The sequence below is a fragment of the Peromyscus californicus genome, unplaced genomic scaffold, assembly GCF_007827085.1.
Source record: "Peromyscus californicus insignis strain IS unplaced genomic scaffold, ASM782708v3 Scaffold_19__1_contigs__length_69161282, whole genome shotgun sequence".
NCBI lineage: Eukaryota > Metazoa > Chordata > Mammalia > Rodentia > Cricetidae > Peromyscus > Peromyscus californicus.
Window position 1 is genome coordinate 55876935 of NW_026294491.1, and position 20818 is coordinate 55897752.

The 20818-nt window shown below is 40.8% G+C and overlaps 2 protein-coding genes across 2 annotated transcripts; both read left to right on the forward strand.

The window, feature by feature from the left end:
• The first annotated feature begins 4812 nt into the window (after window positions 1-4812).
• Window positions 4813-10072, forward strand: LOC128113943 (exocrine gland-secreted peptide 1-like). Its single transcript, XM_052743795.1, has 2 exons — window positions 4813-4893; window positions 9701-10072. The coding sequence occupies exons 1-2, from the start codon at window positions 4825-4827 to the stop codon at window positions 10070-10072; spliced, it is 441 nt and encodes a 146-aa protein (XP_052599755.1). The 5' UTR covers window positions 4813-4824.
• A 6116-nt stretch (window positions 10073-16188) lies between these two features.
• LOC128114122 (hemoglobin subunit alpha-like) lies at window positions 16189-18852 on the forward strand. The gene is made up of 2 exons (XM_052743975.1): window positions 16189-16275; window positions 18266-18852. Exons 1-2 carry the CDS (start codon window positions 16207-16209, stop codon window positions 18638-18640), a joined length of 444 nt encoding a protein of 147 aa, XP_052599935.1. The 5' UTR covers window positions 16189-16206; the 3' UTR covers window positions 18641-18852.
• The last annotated feature ends 1966 nt before the right edge of the window (window positions 18853-20818 follow it).

A 20818-nucleotide genomic window follows, 5' to 3' on the forward strand; every position in this document is an offset into this window, starting at 1 on the left:
ACAACCTCTGGAGGCATCACAATCCCTGACTTCATGCTCTACTATAGAGCTACAGTAATAAAAACAGCTTGGTACTGGCATAAAAACCAACGTGTGGACAAATGCAACTGAACTGAAGACCCTGACATTAATCGGCACACCTATGAACATATGATTTTTGACAAAGAATCCAAAACTGTAACATGGAAAAAAGACAGCATCTTCAACAAATGGTGCTGGCATAACTGGATATCAACATGTAGAAGGCTGTGAATAGATCTATATCTGTCACTGTGTACAAAACTTAAGTCCAAGTGGATCAAAGACTTCAACATAAGTCCAGTTACTCTGAACCTGATAGAAGAGAAAGTAGGAAGTAGTCTTGAATGCATTGGCACCAGAGATCACTTCCTAAATATAACACAGACACTGAAAGAAACAATTAATAAATAGGATCTCTTGAAACTGAGAAGCTTTTGTAGGGCAAAGGGCACAGTCAACAAGACAAAATGACAGCCTACAGAATGGGAAAAGATCTTCACCAACCCCACATCTGACAGAGGGCTGATATCCAGAACATATAAAGAAATCAAGAAATTAGGCATCAAAATACCCAACAGTCCAATTAAAAAATGGGCTATAGAGCTAAACAGAGAACTCTCAACAGAAGAAGCTCAAATGGCTGAAAGACATTTAAGGAATTGCTCAACATCCCTAATCATCAGGGAAATGCAAATCAAAACGACTCTGAGATACCATCTTACACCTGTCAGAATGACTAAGATCAAAAACACTGAAGACAGTCTATGTTGAAGAGGATGTGGAGCAAGGGGAACACTCTTCCACTGTTGGTGGGAATGCAAACTTGTAAAGCCACTTTGGAAATCGATATGGCGCTTTCTTAGAAAGTTGGGAATCAACCTCCCTCAAGACCCAGCTATACAACTCTTGGTAATATACCTAAGGAATACTCAATCATACCACAAGGACACTTGCTCAACTATGCAGCATTATTTGTAATAGTCAGAACCTAGAAACAACCTAGATGCCCTTCAACTGAAGAATATATAAATAAAAATGTGGTATATATACACAATGGAGTACTACTCAGCAGAGAAAAACAATGACATCATGAGGTTTGCAGGCAAATGGATGGAACTGGAAAAGATATTTTCTCCTGAGTGAGGTAACCCAGACTCAGAAAGACAAACATAGCATGTACTCACTCATAAATGGATACTAGATGTAAAGCAAAGGATAACCAGACTGCAACTCACAACTTCAGGGAGGCTACCTAGTAAAGATGACCCTAAGAAAGACACAGGGATCACCCAACGACAGAGAAATGGATGAGATCTACATGCGAAAACTGGGAGTGAATGGGGGTAATGGAGGGCAATGGTCGGGGGAAAGACAGCTTAGGGGAGCAGGAAGTCCCAGCTGGATCAGGAACAGAGTGGGAGAACAAGGAAAGAGATACCATGATAAATGAAGACCCCATGGGAATAGGAAGAAGCAGAGTGCTGGAGAGGTCCCCAGAAATCCAAAAAGATACCTCCACTATAGACTACTGGCAATGGTCAAGAGAGTGCGTGAGCTGACCTACTCTGGTGCCCTCATGGCCAAACACCCTAACTGTCATGACAGAACTCTCATCCAGTGACTGATGAAAGCAGATGCAGAGATCCACAACCAAGCCCCAGGTGGAGCTCCAGGAGTCCAATAGGCGAGAGAGGAAAGGGATTATATGAGCAAGAGATGGAAACCATGATTGGAAAAAGCACAGGGACAAATAGCCAAACTAGTGGAAACACGTGAACTGTGAACCAATAGCTGAGGAGCCCCCATGGAACTGGACCAGGCCCTCTGGATAAGTGAGACAGTTGATTAGCATGAACTGTTTAGGAGGTCCCCAGGCAGTGGGACCAGGACCTGTCCTTAGTGCATGAGCTGGCTTTTTGGAACCTAGGGCCTATGCTGAGACACTTTACTCAGCCTTGGTGTAGGGAGGAGGGGACTGGACCTGCCTCAACTGAATCTATCAGGCTGGGCTGACTCCCCATGGGAGACCTTGCCTTGGAAGAGATAGGAATGGGTGGTGGATTGAGGGGGGAGGCTGGGGGTGGGAGGAGGGAGGACAGGGAAATCCGTGGCTAATATGTAAAATTAAATTAATTATAAAATAAAAATATTTTTTAAAAAAACATATTAGATCATATTTCTGAATGTTGTAGTTTTAACAACATAAAATATAATAAGATAAATTGAAAACCCACATATTAAAATTGGACAAGCCAAGACAACAGAAAAATAAAAGAGCCCAAAGTGAAGGCACAAGAATCAGAAACTCACTTATCTACACATTCAGGAGTCTCAAAAAAGCACTCAACTAAAAGCTATGGTATGTATGCAGAGAAAGAGACAAGTGTAGGCCCTGTGATTACTGTATCCATCTCTGAGTTCATATGAGCTTTGGTGAGGTATTTTAAAAGGCCTTGTGTCCTCCATGTCCTCTGTCCTCAGAGCTCATTCTCCCTCCTCCTCCATGCGTTTCCCTGAGCTCTGAGGGGAGAGAGTTGATGGAGATATCTCATTTTGAGTGGTTTGTTGCAAGGTCTCACTTTCTGCATAATATCTGGCTGTGGGTTTTTGTATTTTATTCCATCTTCTACTGGAGTAAGTCTATCTGATGGATCAATAATTCTTTCTTTCAACAAATATTTGTTGATAATGGTGGTAGGATAGAGGTAAGCAATATTCTACTAAATCCTCACAAATCTAAAAGAATAAAAATAAATAAAACATGTAGTAAAAAAAATGTGAGAATCACTGAAAGGCAAGAGAGTATTGAGTAAATAGCAGAATAATCAAGACTAGATAAAACACACAAACATTGGGTAATACAGTTAAAATGAGAAAAGCACACTGTGACAGAAAGTGCCAGATAAAAGGCCGGGAGACGAGGGAGACTCTCCTCTCCTCATATCTTGCTTCAAAAAGGAGAAAAGAAAAATCTGCTGGAACAAAGATAGCTAAAGCAAAATAGTGGATAACTGACACACCAAGAAGATACTGGGAAATTACTCAGGGCTGCTGTCCAATGTCACTGTCTTAAGTATTCTGATGAGGAAGACATAGAACCCAAGACAAACTTTGCAATCAAACCAGTCTATTGGGAAGAGCAGGCAGTCCAGCACAACCACGTGTGACCTCAAACTCTAAAGACCTGCCCTCTACCCAGTGAAAGAGAGACCCAGAGATTCACAGAAGCACAGGAGCCTGCAACAGGAGCTGACCTGAACTGAAGGCTCTGGAACAAGCCATTCAAGCTAAGACTGCAGAGGTTGAACGCAAATTCCAAGGTAAGATGACAGTATTTACAATGTTAAGATTACAGTGGCCAGTGACACATCAGAGCCTCAGTCTGTGAAATATATGAGAACACTGAGAGACTGTCCAGCAATCTTGAAATATGAATCTGGTCAGGTGAGAAGTCATATACAGCAGCACATTACACTGATGATAAGAAAATTCAAATGAAATGAGTTTTCTCACCATCCCATAATGAAGAGTGAGGCCACATTCTGTCACACATTTAAGCCTGAAAGTAACTGTTGTAAGGAGCAGAAGCATTCCTTAAAGTTCATACCTTAATGACCCATCTAAACCAAGAATCAAGACTGTCACTCTGGAAGGTCTGGCTGGACACTGAGTGTGTGAAGCTCCAGGGCAAATTGGATGTTTTCAAGATCCTGGGAAGTTTTAGTGACTATGAGGGAAAACCAAAGAAAAAGACATTTCTGATCCCTCTGTGGATGTTTTGACTCAAAACTAACCATGAATCTCAATGGGAAAAAAAAGGAATGAATTTGAAAGAGAGAGGAGTTACAGATTACATGGGAGGGTTGAAGGGAGGAAAGTGAAGGGAATTCATATAAAAATATAAATTGTATTAGATATTTGCTGATAATATCTCCCCAGTATCATTAAGCAGGAAATAATTGAAGCAAAATATATATATTTAAAAAGTATTTTGAAAATTTTCAATGTACATACAGTATATAAAATGGGACACCATACCTTTAATTTACAATGTAAGCCAATTTTATGTGCTCCAAAGGGATGGTGAATGAATGCATCCCACACTAAAAGTTTTTAGCAGTATTCAAAGAATGTAGGACATGAGGATTCATTGAGAGGAGATATTTTGTGCAATGAACAATGTATTTAAAACCTTAATGAAAATATGAAACAACCCATCTATCAAATTATGGATTGAGTGAGCTTTAATAGACTCGATAGGCAATTCATTAATTGTGTTTGTATATTTTTAGTGAAAAAATGAAAATTAGTTCAAGTTGAAGAAAAATGGCATGGCTGAAATTGCTCTTCACATTTTGTAACTTCTAAGGTGTTTGTACGTTTATGTCTGCACCCTGTCACCCTGATTCATATCCAGTACAGATGACACCTATAAACAGGATGTAGCAAAAGAAGAGATGGTACACAGAAATAAAAAGAACTGGATCTGTTTTTTTTTCCACATTTCCCTTTTGAGGACAGAGGAACAGACACATGCAGAAAGAAACTAGGAATGCCCAGCCTTTGCAAGTATGCATCCCAGATACCCGTAAACTTCTTTAGCTTATGTGTTAGATCTATGAGAGGCAAGGTAGGCACAATAAAACAACAGCAGCCACACATGGTAACTCTTCCCTTGTTATATCCTTAATGAATTTGTCAGGTAGAGTTGCTTTGTCATATCTTCTATCAGTGTCTTGTCTAGCTCTGTATCCCTCACACTGCTTAATTCAACCAGGAATTTTTCTTTGATTAGTTTGAGCCATGGCCTCTTCCCCAATGATGTTGTTTCTCATTACTCTGCTGATGTCATCAATGCTCACTGAAGGAAGGGTAAGTTTAAAATGATAATTATTTCTGATCTATCTGGCAACTATGTGAGATGGTACACTACTTGGTAGTTCAGAAATCCAGAAGGTCTGATAGATGACAGCATTCTCATGGGGTCTAGGAGCAGTTAACAGGGCTATGGAGATGAGAGAATAAGACTGCAGTCTCGCCAGGCAGTGGTGGCGCACGCCTTTAATCCCAGCACTCGGGAGGCAGAGGCAGGCGGATCTCTGTGAGTTCAAGGCCAGCCTGGGCTACAGTGCGAGCTCCAGGAAAGGCACCAAAACTACACAGAGAAACCCTGTCTCGAAAAAAAAAAAAAAGATTGCAGTCTCCAACACTGGCAACTATAGTACCCACCAGTGACATGTGGGAACAGGACACTTAAAAGGGAAATGCACAACAAATATAGGGTACTTACCAGATATCAAAGATGCACATTAAAGTGTTTAAGATACAGGTCAGTCAATAAAGCATTAACAGCTTGTCATCAACTGCACTGCTACCACTGTGAAATGGACAGAAGAATCCAAAAGCCAGCAAAGGACTTTGTCTCAAATATAGATGTATCTGAGGACAAACAACAAAAATTATCTATTAACTTCTATATGATGTGAAATCTGCCTCAATCACAAGAGATAAATAATCCCTCCTTCCTCTGCATCATACAGTTGGTTCCTAATTAAGTTTGAGGACATATTGTTCATTCAAAACAAACTTTTTTTTTTTTTTTTTGGTTTTTTCAAGACAGAATTTCTCCGTGTAGTTTTGGTGCCTGTCCTGGATCTCACTCTGTAGACCAGGCTGGCCTCGAACTCACAGAGATCTGCCTGGCTCTGCCTCCCAAGTGCTGGGATTAAAGGCATGTGCCACCACTGCCTGGCCCCAAAACAAACTCTTAAGATATATATTTTGTATATTATTCTCAATATTTTTTAAAATTTTGGACCTCCTAAAAACACATCTCTTCAGAAGAATTTTTCATATATAAAACAAGATAGCATATGAAGTAGAAAATTACTATTATCTTTTCTCCTAGGTAAACTCATTTTGAGTTTTGAAGTGAATTTGCTTTACACTTGATTTCAAGTTTAGTAGGAATTATATGGGGATGAGAACTTTGGCTTAAATAAAATGCAGTGAATCACTGTTACAGATGTCTGGCAAGCGCATACTTTCTACCAGGAATTGGTAACTGTGTGTGGTCTATTTGTTCAAGCACTCACTAATGGTCCTTGTTCACAGGAACATAAAACAGGAGCTAGACATAGACACACAGTAGATAATTGCCATACTGTATGGTGAGGTCTGTGAGGACAGAACTCTGAGACTCTAAAAAATCAATCTTAAGTCACGTTGGAATGAATGACTAACTCAACTCAAAATATCAGAGAAAATACGCAGCGACACTGTGCATTCTGATTGTTTACATAAGTTTAAAGTATTGCTCTTGCCCATAGCTCACTACATCCTTGCTGAAAATCAACCTTAGATCTTGTTCCAACAATTCACATTTTTCTACACCTGCACCTGATCCTCACATACATACATCTACAAGATAATTTGTGTCCATTTGAACCAGGGTTAGTAGCTCATCAGCTGCAATTCTGTCATTCACCTGAACAACCCAAGAAATAGACATTTCACTAGATCAATTTACTATCCCTAAGTAGCCTGTAAAAATTTGTGTTAATAAAGCTGGGAGTTAACCAAGCCTGGAAAATATGCTCCAAATCTAAGAAACAGTCCTGGTAGAGTACTTAGTGGGGCCCCTGCTCTTTCACTGAGCCACATCCTCTCCAAGGGCAGGTGACAAGGAGCCAGTGTTTCCTTCGTGCTCTAGGGTGAGTCATCACAGCCTCTTCCCATCTTACTGTATCCTGAACAAATACACATGGATAGGTCTGATGTTTCTTACTATAAATCTTGTTATAAAAATTTACTTCTACCAAAGGTTCTGGCTCAGACTCAGAAAGAGCCCATTATATCAGCTGACAAGACAAATGTCAAAGCTGTCTTGGAAAAGAGTACTGTCAAAGTGAAGGAAATATAGAGGCCTTGGAGAGGATGCTGTGTGACTCCATTCAAAAATCAAACATAGACTAAAGACCTAGCCAATGAAAATAAGCGCACATTAGACCTGTGTACTGTTTTGATAGTCCTGAGAAAATCCTGTGAACAGAAGCAATAAGTGGACCCAGTAAACTACACGAGCATGGTCCATAGGGTTCTAGAGAGTACAGTTAGGCACCAACAAGAAAATTTCACATGCAAAAATCTCTCTATTTTAGAAACTATATTGGACTTACTGAAAGGTGTGTTTATTTCCCAATAATGTTAACCTGGAGCCTCCTGGTGTCCTTCCTGCTGTGCCTCTTAGCGGGCTCTCTTTCAAGTCATATGTCCTCTTTAGTTAGCCACCCAAATACGAAGAGAGTGGAAACAGTATTAAACACAAAAAAACTCCTCTCCTCTTAAAAAGACCAGAAGCAGGAAAGAGAGTGTTCTGGACCAGGAATGGAAGGAGCAGGCAGCTAGTAATTAGTCACTACAGAACTAATGGTTAACCTTCCTTTATTTAAATGCACACATTGTTTCATTGCTTAAAAGCACACGTTGTTTTGTTGCAAGATTCCTAGTCAAATCATCATGGGTAACAGCCAGTGAAGCACAACCATGTGTGGCCTCAAACTCTAAAGGCCCTCCCTCTACCCAGTGAAAAAGAGACCCAGAGACCCACAGCAGCACAGGAGCCTGCAACAGAAGCTGACCTGAACTGAAGGTCTCTAGAACAAGCAATTCAAGCTAAGACTGTGGAGGATGAAAGCAAGTTCCATGATAAAAGTAATGTATTTACAATGTTAAGATTACAGTGGCCAGTGACACATCAGAGCCTCAGTCTGTGAAATATACAGGAGAATTGAGAGACTGTCCAGCAATCTTGAAAAATGAAACTGGTCTAATGAGAAGTAATATAGAGCAACATACCAAGCAGATGACAATAAAACTCAATTCAAATGAATTTCCTTATGTACTCCTGATTGAGAAGAGTGGGACCACATTTTGCCTAACATTTAGACCCTAAAGCAATTTCATAGGGAACAGGAGCATTACTTATAATTCATTCTTTGCTGATCCACCAAGAACAAGAATAAGGCTGTCATTTGGAAGGTATGAGCACTGAGTGTATGAAGACCCAGAATGAACTGGAATGTTTTCTAGATCCTGAGGAGTTATTGGTGTCTATGAGGGAAGACCAACAAAAAAGACATTACAGATCTCTGTAGTGACATTTGAGTCGAATTTTAGTCATGAATCGGAATGAAAAAACACGGAGTGAATTTCAAACAGAACATTATGGAGTGCATGGGAGGAATTGAAGAATGGAAAGGGAAGGGTAAATGGTATTAAAAATATATAATTGGGGCTGAAGAGATGGCTCAGAAATTAAGAGCAAAGACTCTGCTCTTCCAGAGGTCCTGAGTTCAATTCCCAGTAACCACATGGTAGCTCACAACCGGTGGTGATGAGAAATGTTGCCTTCTTCTGACATGCAGGCAGAACACTGTATACATGAGAAATAGATGAATCAAAACAAAGAAAAAATAAACTACGTCTTTGCTGATAATGGATCTCCATTGTCATTCAGCTAAATAACAATTTGAAGCAAAGCATATATTTAAAAAGTGGATTTTGAAGATTTAAAACATATGCACAGTATATAAAATGAGACATCACACCTTTAATTTAGAAAGAAGGTGAGTTCATTCCACACCAAGTGGTCTTTAGAATCATCTAAAGGATTTAGGACTTGGTGACACATAGAGAAGGGACATTCTGTGCAATGAGTGGAGTGACTTTAAAACTTAATGAAAATATGGAACAATCCATCTAACAAATGATGAACTGATTGAGCTTAAATATACTAAATATACAATTCACTAATTGTTTCTATATTTTCTTATTGAAGAAAAAATAAAAATTGATTTAAGTACAAGAAACAATAGAATAACATGCAATCCCTATTCACAAAATGCCACTTCTAAGGTGTCTGTGTATTTATGTCTGCAAAATAACAATGCTGATGCCCTGAATCATATCCAGTATAGACGAAAGCTATAAACATGGAATAGCAAAATAAGAAAGAAAAAATTGAACTGAATCTGTTTTTTCCACAATTCCTTCACCTTGAAATAACAGAAAATATATAACGACACTGTCTGTTTACATGTGCTTAAAGCATTGCTCTTACCCATAGGCCACCAATTTTTGTGGAGAAACAATTTTAGACCTTGTTTAGACAATTCACAAGCATTGTACTACCATAGCATTTGATCCCCACATAGACTCATCTCCAAGATAATGTGTGAATTTGAACCAGTGCTAATAGCTCATAGTTGCATTTCTACCACTAACCTGAACAAATGCAGAAACAGTCACTTCACTAAATCAATTACTCTCCCCAAATAGAGGAGGGTTTGTGTGTGTGTGTGTGTGTGTGTGTGTGTGTGTGTGTGTGTGTGTGCATGTGTGTGTTCATATCTGAAAGTTGGGTGTTGAGCAGCCATGGAGAATGTGCTCCAAATCTGTGAAACAGTCATAGTAGACTATTCAGTGGGATGCCTGCTCTTACACTAAGCCAAATCCTCTCTAACTGCGGATGACAAGGAGACAGGGTTCCCTTTGTGTTCTAGGATGAGTTATGAGCTCATGGCCTTTTTCCCTCTTACTGTATCTTGCACCAAAACAAACAGGTAGGTCTTATGTTTCTTACTATAAACTGTGTTATAAAAAATTGTCTTTACCCCAGGTCCTGACACAAACTCAGAATGAATCCATCATATCTACTGAGCGCAAGACAAATGTCAAGACTGGCGTGGACAAGGTTGACTGCCCATGTGAACTAAATATCAAAGATAGCTTGGAGAGTAATCTTTGTGCACACCATCAATACAGAACAGCATTTGAAGACCTGACCAATGCTAACCTACACAAGTTAGACCGGTCTACACTCTTGAATTCCCTGAGAAAATGTTGTGATTACATGAACCAAGGGAACTCAATTAACTTCAGTAACAAAGCCCATAAGCTCCACAGGAACAGAGACCAACAAGAAAATTTGTTATTCTACCCTTTGGAAGAATGCATAAACTTAGCAATAATAACTATGCTTCTCCGTTAAAGTTAACCAGGGGCCTCCTGGTGTCCTTCCTGCTGTGCCTCTTATTAGGCTCTCTTTTATGTCATACATCCTCTTTAGTGAACCGCCCAAATACAAGGAGAGTGGAGTCTATAAAGATACACAAAAACTTCCTCTCTTCTCCTTCCAGTAAGATGATAAAAATGGCCAGAGGCAGCAAAGAAAGTCTTCTGAACTAGGTGTGGAAGGAGCAGGCAGCTAGTAATTAGCATTATTTTAGAACTAATCACCTAACTCTCCTTTATTTAAATGCACACAGTTTCATTTCAAGACTCCCAGTCGACTCATCATGAGTAACTCAAACTTCCTCACTCTTGTCTGATCAAAAATGAATGGAAACCTGCTATGCTTCAAACTAAAAACTTTGATGGTTATAAAATATTTACTATCATGATGTTTTCTCTTTAACTTCTGTTTTGATAACTGCATACAAGTATATGGTAAATTTTGATCACACTCAGATCTCAGACTGTTATCTCCCTCCATCTTCCATGAACTATAAACTCACTTCCTATTCTCCTGCTCCATGTGTAACCCAGGCATAATACTGTTATAACACTTTCCTGCTTCATGTCTCATGTTTTGGAGCTCACTGGGTCTAACCTGGACTACCACACATATGTACGAAGTGACCCCTGGGACAAAGACAAATCACCAGGTACTAAGCCACTGAAGATAATGACTTCCCTGCTCCAGCAGCAATAACTGCCAATGCCTCTCTGGACAGGCCTAGGTCCTCTGAGACCCTCTCCCATCTATGACTGAAGGTTGACAAGCCCAGTCTTGTCCAGGAACTGTTCCTGCAATCCTATGTCCCTTCCTCCATGTGGAAAAGAAAAATAAGTCTGAGTTGGATGCTCATATTCATCCAAGTCAGTTAGGTTCTTACAGCCCTCAGATAAGGGGCTGGTAAAGTGTTTAAGACAGGCCTTTGTAAACAGAACAGACTTCACACTTACACTTCAGATGACTGCTCCTGCTGCACCACCAACTTCTCCTGAAAGCCTGGTAGGATTATATTCCTCCTAAATCTTACTGTGTGTGTACCTAGTAGAGCACTTGAAGAAAAGCTTTGAAAGCATAGGGGTCTTCATAAAAAGTGGATCTCCTTGACACTCACATAGCATAAAGTCCTCAAAGCAGATGAAGGATGTATAGCCTGGTATTGCTTCCCAAGGAGGTTTTGATGGTGGATCCTTGACATTTGGATTTGTCATGATCTGGATCTTGTGCCCAATTCTTAGACAGTAATTTGCCATGATGTATACTGTAGTGGGTAGCCATTCCAGCTTTGATCTGGAAGTTCCAACCCCCATTGAGACTTCGGCAACTGTCACGCCTATAAGGCGGGGCCGAGGGAGACGCCTGGAGACCCGAGATCTGGATGGGCCAGCACACTCACTCTGTTCCGGGACCCTGGACGGTGGAGGTGGGCCAAGCAGAGCTCCAGAGAGCACCGCTGGACTGCGATACACCTTCCCCAGACCCCGCGATCTACCTATCCCTTAACTTGTAAGTTACGCCATTAAATAAATCTCCTTTTATCTACGTGGAGTGGCCTTAATAATTTCACCAGTATCTGGCGCTCACGTGGGGCAAATTCCAAAGGCCTGGGTGGCTCCCACCCTCAGCCTCCTCCCCAGCTAGCGGGTACCTAAACCCGCCTGCAAAGTTCCATATAACCTGGGAATGCCTACACGGTTCCATTCCCGAAAAAGGGGGCAGCTAGTCCGGTCTCAGTTCCCTAGCTTAGCCCTGAGACCAGCGAAAGAGGCACTCCCCGGCTTCCTGAGTGCCGGCGCCGGCTCCCGCCATCTCGACTCCAGCGAGCTGCAGTCAGCCAAGATCACCAGCAGGCCCTGCTTTGGAGCTGTACCAACGCCACCTGCTGGCTGAAAAGTGCCACTACAGTATACTTTCTAGTTTGCTTGAGGTTTCTCAACTTGGCAGGGCAGGGTATCAAATACCATGATTTAATATACAGTAGAAGACAGTGAAATCTGCTTTTAATTCTGTTTATTTAACTTTACAGATAATGGTTTGAAACATCTGGCTTTTTAGATCCCTTAAGCTTTACCAGGTTTTCAAACACTTTATTCTAATCTGTTCTTCCAATGCTTTTTGTACTGGCTTGTTTATTCAGTTGCATGAGTTCATCATTTGTCCTTCCTTCTCTACAGTACAGCAAGTGTTTTAAACAAAGACCTGAAGCCCATGTAGGAGATAGTATAGAAAGCTTCATTAATAAATGTTTTGTAAAGTTTACTTGGGCTATAATTCCAAGGACTTCAGAGACTGTGGTACTGTGGGTCTAATTATAAGCTAAAAATGTAAGTCATCCTCAAATTGTGGGATTTTCTTCAAAATACTACTAAAGTGACTGGGCATTGCAAAAACACTGAAACTTATGAAAAATAAAGAAATCTGAGAAACAGTTGCAGGCAACTAGAGACTAAGATGTGACAATTGAATGTAACAAGGCATTTTGAAACAGATTGTGGAAGAAAAAAGAGGATGTGGGAGAATTGATGAAATACATAGGAAATGTAAAATTGTTTGAGTTCCGGTGTTGGAGCATTAGTCTTAACAAACACAACAAGCTACGTAAAATCATATAACTGAATAAGCTAACAGTGAATGAGGAGTATCTGGAATTTTGATGGAATGTCTTGCCAAATTACCTTAAAATCTAGGAAAACTCTAAAATGATCATGATTTTTTTAAAATGAACGATAGGAAGAATATATTTCTTAGTTCAATGAGAACAATTCCTTTATTTTCTGCAAAATATTTTTTAATTATGTCCCAGAATTTCTCCATAAACTCCAAATATCTCAATTGAATTGTTTTATTTTGTTTTCTTTTCCTGTGGACCATTCATATTATAACAATGAACTGTCAAATATGAATTGTGTGTCTATGCAGTATCAGGATTCTCTAATAATGACAAGGATAAATAATTCCTCCCTTCAACAAACATTTGCTGATAAAGATTGTAGAATAGAGGCAAGCAATCTCCTATTAAATCCTCACAAATCTGAAAAAGGAAACAATGTAATCACACACGTGAGAATCATTGAAAGACAAGGTAACAGTGCATTAAATAGCAGAATAAGAAAGACTACAAACAAACACAAACACTGGATAACACATTTATAATGGGAAAAGCAAACTGGGACCCAACATGCTAGATAAAAAGCATAGAGATGAGGGAGACTCTCCTCTCCCCATATCTTGCTTTAAAAGGAGTAAAGGAAAATCCCCTGGAGCAAATACAACAAAAGTAAAATAGTGGATCACTGACCCACCTAACAGATGCTGGGAAATGACCCAGGGCTGCTGTCCCATGTCACTCTCTCACATATTCTGATGGGCGAGAAGCAGAACCCAAGAGAAACTCTGCAACCTAACCAGCCTGCTGGGAAGAGCAGCCAGTCCAGCACAACCACATGTGGCCTCAAACTCTAAAGGCCCTCCCTCTACTCAGTGAAAGAGAGACCCAGAGACCCACAGCAGCACAGGAGGCTGTACCTTGAGCTGACCTGACTGAAAGCCTATGGAACAAGTAACTCAAGCTAAGACTGGAGAATGAAAGCAAGCTCCATGGTAAAAGGACAGTATTCACAATGTTAAGATTAAGAGTATAGTGGCCAGTGACACATCAAAGCCTCAGTCTGTGAAATACCCAGCAATCTTGAGAAATGAAACTTGTCGGATGAGACATAATATAGAGCAACACACCCAGCACATGACAATAAAACTCAATTCAAATGAATTTCCTTATGATTGAAAAGAGTGGGGCCACATTTTGTCTAACATTTAGACCCTAAAGTAAATGTCATAGGGAACAGGGAACTACTCATAACTCATTCTTTACTGATCCACCAGAAACTGGATTAAAAGCTGTCACTCTGGAAGGTATGGGCACAGAGTATAAATATCCAAAGTGAACTGGATTTTTTTCTTCAGATTCTGAGCAATTATTGGTTTCTATGAGGGAAGAATAACAAAAAATACTTTACAGAATAAGAAATACTAGATACAAGCATTGGGTATTCATTTATAATGGGAAAAGCAAAGTGGTACCTCAAGTCTAGACACAAAGGGTAGAGATGAGTGTGAAACTCCTCTCCCCTTATCTTGTTTTTAAAAATGAGCTAAGAAAGATCCTCTAGAGCAAAGACAGCCAATGTAATAGGAAATTACTCAGGGCTGCTGTCCAATGTCACTCTCTTAAACATTTAATGAGGAAGAAGCGAAAACCAAGAGAAATCTGCAATCAAATTGATTTGCTGGGATCAGCAGCCAATTCAGCATGGCCACATCTGGAAACAAATCTCTAAAGACCCACCCTCTACCCAATAAAAGAGGAGACCTAGACAACCATAGAAGCACAGCAGCCTGCAACAGGAGCTGACCTGACTGAAAGCCTATGGAACAAGCAATGCGATCCAAGACTGTGGCACAGGAAAGGAAGCTCCCTGGTAGGATGACATTATTTACACGGTTAAGATTATGGTGTTAGTGACACATCAGAGCCTCCAACTTTGAAATAGACAGGGAAATGGAGGGACTGTCCAGCTGGGCACCTGAAGACTAATATAGAGCAGCACACCATGCTCATGACTAGAAAGGTCAATTCAAATGAACTTCCTCATCTGCCCATGATAAAAAAGAGTGAGGCCACATTTTGCCTACACTCTAGGCCCTAAAGTAAGTGTCCTAGGGAGCAGAAGCATTCTTTGCAATTGACTCCTACTGGCCCACCAGGAAGAAGAAACAAGGTTGTCATTCTGGAAGGTCTGGGCACTGAGTGTGTGGAGATCCAGGGTAACCTGGAATGTTTTCTAGATCCTGGGCAGTTGTTGGTGTCTATGAGGGAAGATCAAGGAAAAAGACATAACAGAATTCTGTGGGGGCACTTTGACTAAAATTTTAGTCATGAATTACAATGAAATTCAGGCAGTGAGTTTGAAAGAGTGCATTTAGGAGTATATGGGAGGGCTTGAATGGAAGAAAGGGAAGGGGAAATGGTACAAAAATGTAAAGTGTGAGCCAGGCGGTGGTGGTGTACGCCTTTAATCCCAGCACTCGGGAGGCAGAGCCAGGCGGATCTCTGTGAGTTCAAGGCCAGCCTGGTCTACAAAGCGAGTTCCAGGAAAGGCGCAAAGCTACACATAGAAACCCTGTCTTGAAAAACCAAAAAAAAAAAAATGTAAAGTGTACTAGATCTTTGCCAATAATGGATCTTCCTTGTGATTGAGCAAATTACATACTTTAAAAAAAAAAAGGACTTTGAAAGTACACAAAGTATACAAAGTGAGACACCACACCTTTAATTTACATGTAAGCCATTTGTATGAGTTCCAGAAGGAAGGTGAGTGCATCCCACACACTAGTGGTCTTTTAGCAGCATGTAAAGGATGTACAACTTTGTGACTCATTGAGAAGGAACATTTTGTGCAATGAGTGGGGAATGTTTAAAACTTAATGAAAATATGAAACAGCCCACCTAACAAAACATGGATTAAGTGAGATTAAATAGAATAGATACACAATTATTATTGGTGCTCATATTTTCAAATTGAAGGAAAATAGTGGAAATTGATATGACTATAAGTCAAAATTGGCATAACTTTCAATGGTTCTTCGCAGATGACACTTCTGAGATGTTTGTATATTTATAGCTGCATAATCACAACCCTGGCATTTTGATTTGTGTCCAATATAGATGAAAGCTATTAAGAGGGAATTGCAAAACTTGCTGTGGTACAAAGTGAAAAGAAAATCTGGAAAAATTCAAACTGGATCTGTTTTCCACATTTCCTTTTAAGGACAGAGGAATAGACCTGTGCAGAAAGAAAGAATTCTCTAGCCTTTGCAAGTTCACATCAGGGACATCAGTCAAGTCCTTTAGCTTATGTATTGTGTCTAACAGAGGCAAAGTGGGCACAATGAAACTACAGAACCCCACATGACAATTCTTCCCTTATATTGTTATGAATTTGTCAGCCATACATACTTGCTTTGGCATGATTTTGGTCAGTGTGTTGGTTAGTTCTGTGTCCCACCCATGCTTAATTAACCAGAACTTTTTTCATTGATGAGTTTCAGTCATGGCTTCCTTCCCAGTGATGTTGTTTCTCACAACTCTGTTGCTGTCATCTAGTCTCACTAAGGGAGAGGTAAGTTTAAAATGCATAATTATCTCAGATCTACCAAACAACTTTATGAAATAGTACACTGCTTGGAGAGTATAGGAATCCAGAGGATCTGTTGGGTGCTGCATTCTCATTGGGGTCTTGAAGCACTTAAAAGTCTTTCTAGATAAGAGAATAAGGATGCACTCTCTACCACTGGCAGGTAGAGTACTCATCAGTATCATATGGGAACTGGACACTTGAAAAGTGAAATGCACTACAAATGCATGGTCCTTATCAGACATCAAAGATGCACAGCAAGAGGTCTGAGATACCTGTCAGTCAGTAAAGCATTAAAACTTGAGTTTAGATAGAAAGCTTGTTTTCAATGGCAATACTCCCACAGGCAGAAGAATCCAGCAGCCAAAAAAAGGACCTTGTCTCAAATAAAGTTGAATCTGAGTACCAACAACCAAAATTATCCTTTAAACTCTATAGCATGTGAAGTTTCCTGCAATCTCAAGAGATATATATAACCCCTCCTTCCTCTGTGTCATACAGATGGTTGCTAACCATTTGATTACATATGGTTCAATCAAGATGAAGTCTGGAAAGTTGCTATAGTTTATACATAATTGTGAAAAATGTTTTAAATTTCTGCCCTCCTAATAAAAACTCCACTGATACTCATTAGAAAACACATCTCTTCAGAAGAATTTTATACAAATAAACGCATAGCATAAGAGGTAGAAAATTACTATTATTTTTCTGTAAGAAAACTCATTTTGAGTTTTGATATAAACTTGTTTTGTACTTGATTCTGAGTTTTAAAAAATGCAGTGATTCGGTATTACAGATGCCTAGCAAGTGCTTTCTTTCTACCAGGAATTGGTAAGTGTGTTTAGTCTATTGGTTTAAGCACTCACTAATGGCTCATGTTCATGGAAATGTAAAACAGGAGATAGACATAGATATTGGTAGAAGTATTAAGGCAACCCTACGTAGTTAAAAGGGAGGTTTATTTTGTGGGGTAACTTACAAGTAAAGGGATTGGTTCCAGGGTCCGGGAAAGGTGTAGCGCAGTCCAGCAGTGTTCTCTGGAGAACTCTGCTCAGTCTGCCTCCAGCGTCCAGGATCCAGGAACCAAGAGAACCAGCACTTCTGGATCTCAGGTCTTAAGGGCTCCTCTCTCGGCCCTGCCTCATAGGCGTGACAGTTACTGGAAGCCTCAATGGGGGTAGTACTTCCAGGTCAAAGCTGGAACAGCTACCCACTACACATAGACATAGAGTAGACAATTGCCATACTATATGGTAAGGTCTGTGAAGAAAAGAACTCTGATACTCTAAAAGAAAATCATTCTTTGGTTATGGAGGAGTGAATAAACCTGGAAATACTAGAGAAAATATATAATGACGCTATGTTCACATATGCTTAAAATATTTCTCTTACCCATAAGACCCCACACTGTTGTGGAAAAACATCCTTAGACCTTGGTCAGACAATTCACAAGCATTGTTCTACACCTACACTTGATCCTCACATACACACATCTAAGTGATAATGTGCCAATTTGAACCAGTGCTAATAGCTCATCAGTTGCATTTCTACTACTAACTTGAACAAACTTGAGAAACAATCCCTTCAGTCAATCAATGATCAATTTACTATCCCCAAATTGTCTGGGAGTTTTGTTTTGTGTGTGTGTGTGTGTGTGTGTGTGTGTGTGTGTGTGTGTGTGTGTGTGTGTTACTATCTGAAAGCTGGATGTTAAGCAGCCCAGGAGAATGTGCTCCAAACCTGTGAAATAATCCTGATGGAGTACAGTGGGACTATGGCTCATGCGCTGAGCCAAACTCTCTGTAACTACAGATGACAAGGAGCCTGTGCTCCTTTTGTGGCCTAAGATAAGTCACAAGCTCAACCCCTCTTCCCATTTTATTACATTTTGCACAAATATAAATAGATAAGTCTTATGTTTCTTACTGTAAACCTTGTTATAAAAAAATTATCTCTACCTCAAATTCTGACTCAGACACAGAAAGAATCCACCACATCTGCTGATCATAAGGCAAACGTCAAGGCTGTTTTGGACAAGATTGACTGCCAAGGTGAAGAAAATATCGTAGAAGCCTTGGAAAAGATGCTCTGTGCCTCCCATCAAGATGATACATCATTTGGAGACCTGGCCAATGATGATCAAAACATGTTAGACCTGTCTACAGTCTTGACTTCCTTGAGAAAATGTTGTGCTCACAAGCAACAAGTGGAGCCAGTAAACGTCAGTAGCATGGCCCATAGGCCTGAAGGGCCCAGAGTTGGGCACCAACAAGAAGATTCCACACAGAAATACATCAACATGCTGGACAAATTCTTGGACTTAGTGAGAAATGTGTTGGTTTCCCATTGAGTTTAACTAGGAGCCTCCTGGTGTCCTACCTGTGCCTCTTATTAGGCTCTCTTTCAAGGCCTGTATCATATTTAGTGAATCACCAAAACACAAGGATAGTAGAGACTCTAAATAAATACAATAAAATTAGTAAATCAATCTCTCTTCCTTCCAGTAAGATGCTAAAAATGGCCAGAGGCAGCAAAGAACGTGTTCTGAACCAGCTGTGGAAGAAGCAGGCAGCTAGTAATTAGCATCACTTCACAACTAATGGCCCAACTTTGATCTTTTTTTTTTTAATTTTTTTTTTTCTTTTTTTGGTTTTTCGAGACAGGGTTTCTCTGTGTAGCTTTGCGCCTTTCCTGGAACTCACTCTGTAGACCAGGCTGGCCTCGAACTTACAGAGATCCGCCTGGCTCTGCCTCCCGAGTGCTGGGATTAAAGGCGTGCGCCACCACCGCCCGGCTTTGCTCTTTTTTTTAAATGCCCATGTTATTTCATGGCAGGATTCCCTGCAAAAATCATCATTCACCACTCAACTTTTCTTCACAGTTGTCTAATCAAAAGTGAGTGGAAACATTTTAGGCTCCTGACCTTGAACCTTTGTGCTTATAAATTATTAACTATCATGATTTTTCCCTTTAAGTTCCTTTTTGATAAGTTCATACAAGTATCTGATAGATTTTGATGACACTCAATCTCAGAATCTTTTATTTCCCTCCAACTCCCATGAATTATAAACTCTTTTTCCAATAACTCACTCTCCTGCTTCATGTCTTTTTGTTTGGTTGGTAGTGAACCACTGGGTTTGATCTGAGCTACACATACGGTCTTGTGTATAGTGATCCCTGGGGCAAAGACAAATCACCAATGGCTCAATCTCTGAAGATAATGACCCCCCCTGTTCCAGAAGCCACCAACTGCCAATGCCTCTCTGGACAGGGCCTAGGTCCTCTGAGACCCTATCCCATCTATGACTGAATGTTGACAAGCCCAGTCTTGTCCAGGCCCTGTTCCTGCAATCCTAGGTCCCTTTCTCCATGTGGAAAAGAAAAGTCGGCACGCGAGCGCAGGCCCCTCGTCCCCCTAAACCACGAGAACCCCCAGGGCTCCAAGCATGCTGTATGATGACCGCTCTTGCCCCGCATGATCCCTCCCCAGAGGTGCCAGCGGCAGTAGGCGGCGGGAGCACAGATGGGGGGCGGGGTGCACCCGGCCAAAGCTACGTGCATCAGAAGGTCGGGCGGGGGAGGGGGACATGCGGGAGGGAACCCCAACGAGACCGCAAAAACACGTCCCTACTTCGAATCGCTAGAGAAGACACTTTTTCTTACTGGGGACGGGATGGACCCAACCCGACGACAAGCCTCCAGCCGGGACAGCCAAGAGCAGCGCATGTGCGAGCAACGAGTACACTGGATAGCCAGAGAAGAACGGGAAAGAACGCAAGCACATGGGCGAACGTGGGGAGGTCTTAAGTCTGAGCTGGATGTTCATATCCACTCAAGTCAGTTAGGTTCTTACAAACCTCAGATAAGGGACTGGTAATGTGCTCGTTTTTGAAGACTGGCCTTTGTAAGTAGAACAGCCTTCACTCTTACGTTACAAATGGCTGCTCCTGCATCACCACCACCTTCTCCTGGAGGCCTGGTAGGGTTAAATGCCCCTGATATCTTCACTGTGAAGACCTGGTAGAACACTTAAAGGAAAGCTTTGAACGTGTTGAGGGTCTTCCTCAGAGAATGGATCTCCTTGACACTCTTACAGCATAAAGTCCTCAAAGCAGATGAAGGATTCATAGTCTGGTATTGCTTCCCATAAAGCTTTTGATGGTGAGCCCTTGCCATTTGAATTTGTTATGGTCTGCATCTTGTGCCCAATTCTTTTTTTTTTTTTTTTTTTTTTTTTGGTTTTTCGAGACAGGGTTTCTCTGTGTAGTTTTGCGCCTTTCCTAGAACTCACTTGGTAGTCCAGGCTGGCCTCGAACTCACAGAGATCCGCCTGTCTCTGCCTCCCGAGTGCTGGGATTAAAGGCGTGCGCCACCACCGCCCGGCTTGTGCCCAATTCTTAGACAGTGATTTTTCCATGACGTATTTTTTTCAACTTGGCAGGGCAGGGTATCAACTACCAAGCCACATTATACATTGGAAAACAGTGAAATCAGCTTTTAATTTTGTATTTTAAATTGTAACTTCAAA